At 45.5% G+C, this 1848-nt stretch overlaps 1 protein-coding gene across 1 annotated transcript in view; it reads left to right on the top strand.

The window, feature by feature from the left end:
* tmtc3 (transmembrane O-mannosyltransferase targeting cadherins 3) overlaps positions 1 to 1593 on the top strand; it is a 57239-nt gene extending 55646 nt beyond the window's left edge. The window contains exon 14 of the mRNA XM_037682581.1: positions 421 to 1593. Within this exon, the coding sequence (XP_037538509.1) occupies positions 421 to 1286 (866 nt within the window). The 3' untranslated portion in view covers positions 1287 to 1593. The remainder of the gene's footprint in view (positions 1 to 420) is intronic.
* The last annotated feature ends 255 nt before the right edge of the window (positions 1594 to 1848 follow it).

Raw genomic sequence — 1848 nt, 5'->3', positions numbered from 1 at the left:
TATAAAGGTGTTTTAAACTTTTCCCTGACTCTTGCAATATTCAAAACAATGTTTCTAAACTCTAACTTTCTAAAAGAGCCCAGAATGTCATGATTTCAGCTCCCTGCTACCTGCCAGCACTCTCGGCCACGCCCACTTCTCCGCTGCAGAGCTCAGCTGCAGGAGGGAGCTTCTCCCACAGCTGTGGGCTGCACCCAGGTGCTAAATCATTTAAACTAAATTATTTTAAATAAAAATTCCATGTTGATCATGCGGCTCATCCGTCAATCAGCGAATTGTGTGTCGTGTCCAATCTTACTTTGAGAAACCGCGATAGGGCGAGTCCGCTAAAAACAAACCACGAAGTAGCGAGGGAGTACTGTACTTAATAAGTAAAAAAGATTTGTCTTCATGCTTCTTTTTGTCTGCTTCCTTTGACAGGGGAGCCAAGATTCTGGCCTGAAGCTAACCGCCGTTTCCTCACTTACCTGGAAGAAGAGCCAAACGATGCTAACGGTTATTTCAACCTCGGCATGCTAGCCATGGATGCCAATGAAAACTTGGCAGCTGAGCATTGGATGCGTAAAGCCATTGGTCTGCAGGCTGGCTTCCGCAGTGCCCTGTTTAACCTGGCCTTACTGTACTCTCAGTCCAAACGAGAGATGGATGCACTGCCCGTGTTGGATGAGCTGCTGCTCTACCACCCAGAGCACATCAAAGGTTTGGTCTTGAAAGGCGACATCCTCATGAACCACAAGAAGGATACCCATGGTGCCAAGGCTTGCTTTGAGCGCATTTTGCAAATGGACCCCACTAATGTCCAAGGCAAACATAACCTGTGTGTGGTTTACTTTGAAGAGCGTGACCTACCACGGGCGGAGCGCTGCCTTGAGGAAACACTGGTCCTGGCACCAAATGAGGAGTACGTGCGGCGTCATTTGAGTATTGTGCGTAGTAAAATGGCAGCACTGAGCGCAGCAGGGCAGCTGCTTTCTGTAGGAGAGGGAGCCAGCGTGTCAACAAAGGAAGAGAAGCTACAGAGCGGGAAGGAAAGAGCAGAAGAAATCGCTGTGGGTAAGGAGGAAGGGAGGGGTACTGATGCTGTTGGAAAGGGTGCTGCAGATGAGAAGAATGTGCGGAAATCCTCAGCTGAACGCCCAAGGTGTTGGGGGGCGGACAAATCAGGATCTGTAGACTGTAGCCAGGCCAAGAGCAGGTCCGCTAAAGAGATTAAAGGCATAGAAGAAAAAAGGGCTGCTGCATTAAAGAGACTGGAAGACATCGAGCGCATATTGAGTGGTGACTGACACGTTTGTATTTGAACTACTTTTATAAAGCTTTTTAATACTCCAACACAACTCCTCCCTCCACCTCACCTTCCCTAAAAAATGTGCATGTTTGCTTACTTTTACGTCTAATTTGTTTTATTGCATTTTGCCGACCTGTCAATGTGATACGTTTTTATTTCAAGTCAAGTTTATTGTCATTCACGTCACATGCGGTACTTGAGACGGAATGAAATGATGTACTCGGGGTCCCAGTTTCATAATTTCGTATGCCATTTATCACCAAGTGTAAAGAAAGGAACCGATTGGCTTGTGAAATTCATGCAACGATGAGCACAAAGTTGATTTGGGATCATGTAAAACTTCTAGCAGATGTCTGTCTGTGTGAACGTGATTTTTGCATCGCTGCAAATTTGCAGCACTTCTTTTTGTTCCGTGCACGGTTATTGTTTATCACTGTTTTTTTTATGAGATGTTACTCACTTTTCTGTTGTCGTTTAAAAAAGACAATTGTATCATGAACAATTAAAGGAAATGACGCATTCCCAGAATTCCCTGAGGCCGAATGATATCCCATTTTGCA

Source organism: Nematolebias whitei, chromosome 10 (assembly GCF_014905685.2).
Source record: "Nematolebias whitei isolate Nwh7 chromosome 10, NemWhi1, whole genome shotgun sequence".
Taxonomy (NCBI): Eukaryota; Metazoa; Chordata; class Actinopteri; order Cyprinodontiformes; family Rivulidae; genus Nematolebias; species Nematolebias whitei.
The sequence above is the reverse complement of the archived record's forward strand: the minus strand, read 5'-3'. Positions and strand labels throughout refer to the sequence as shown.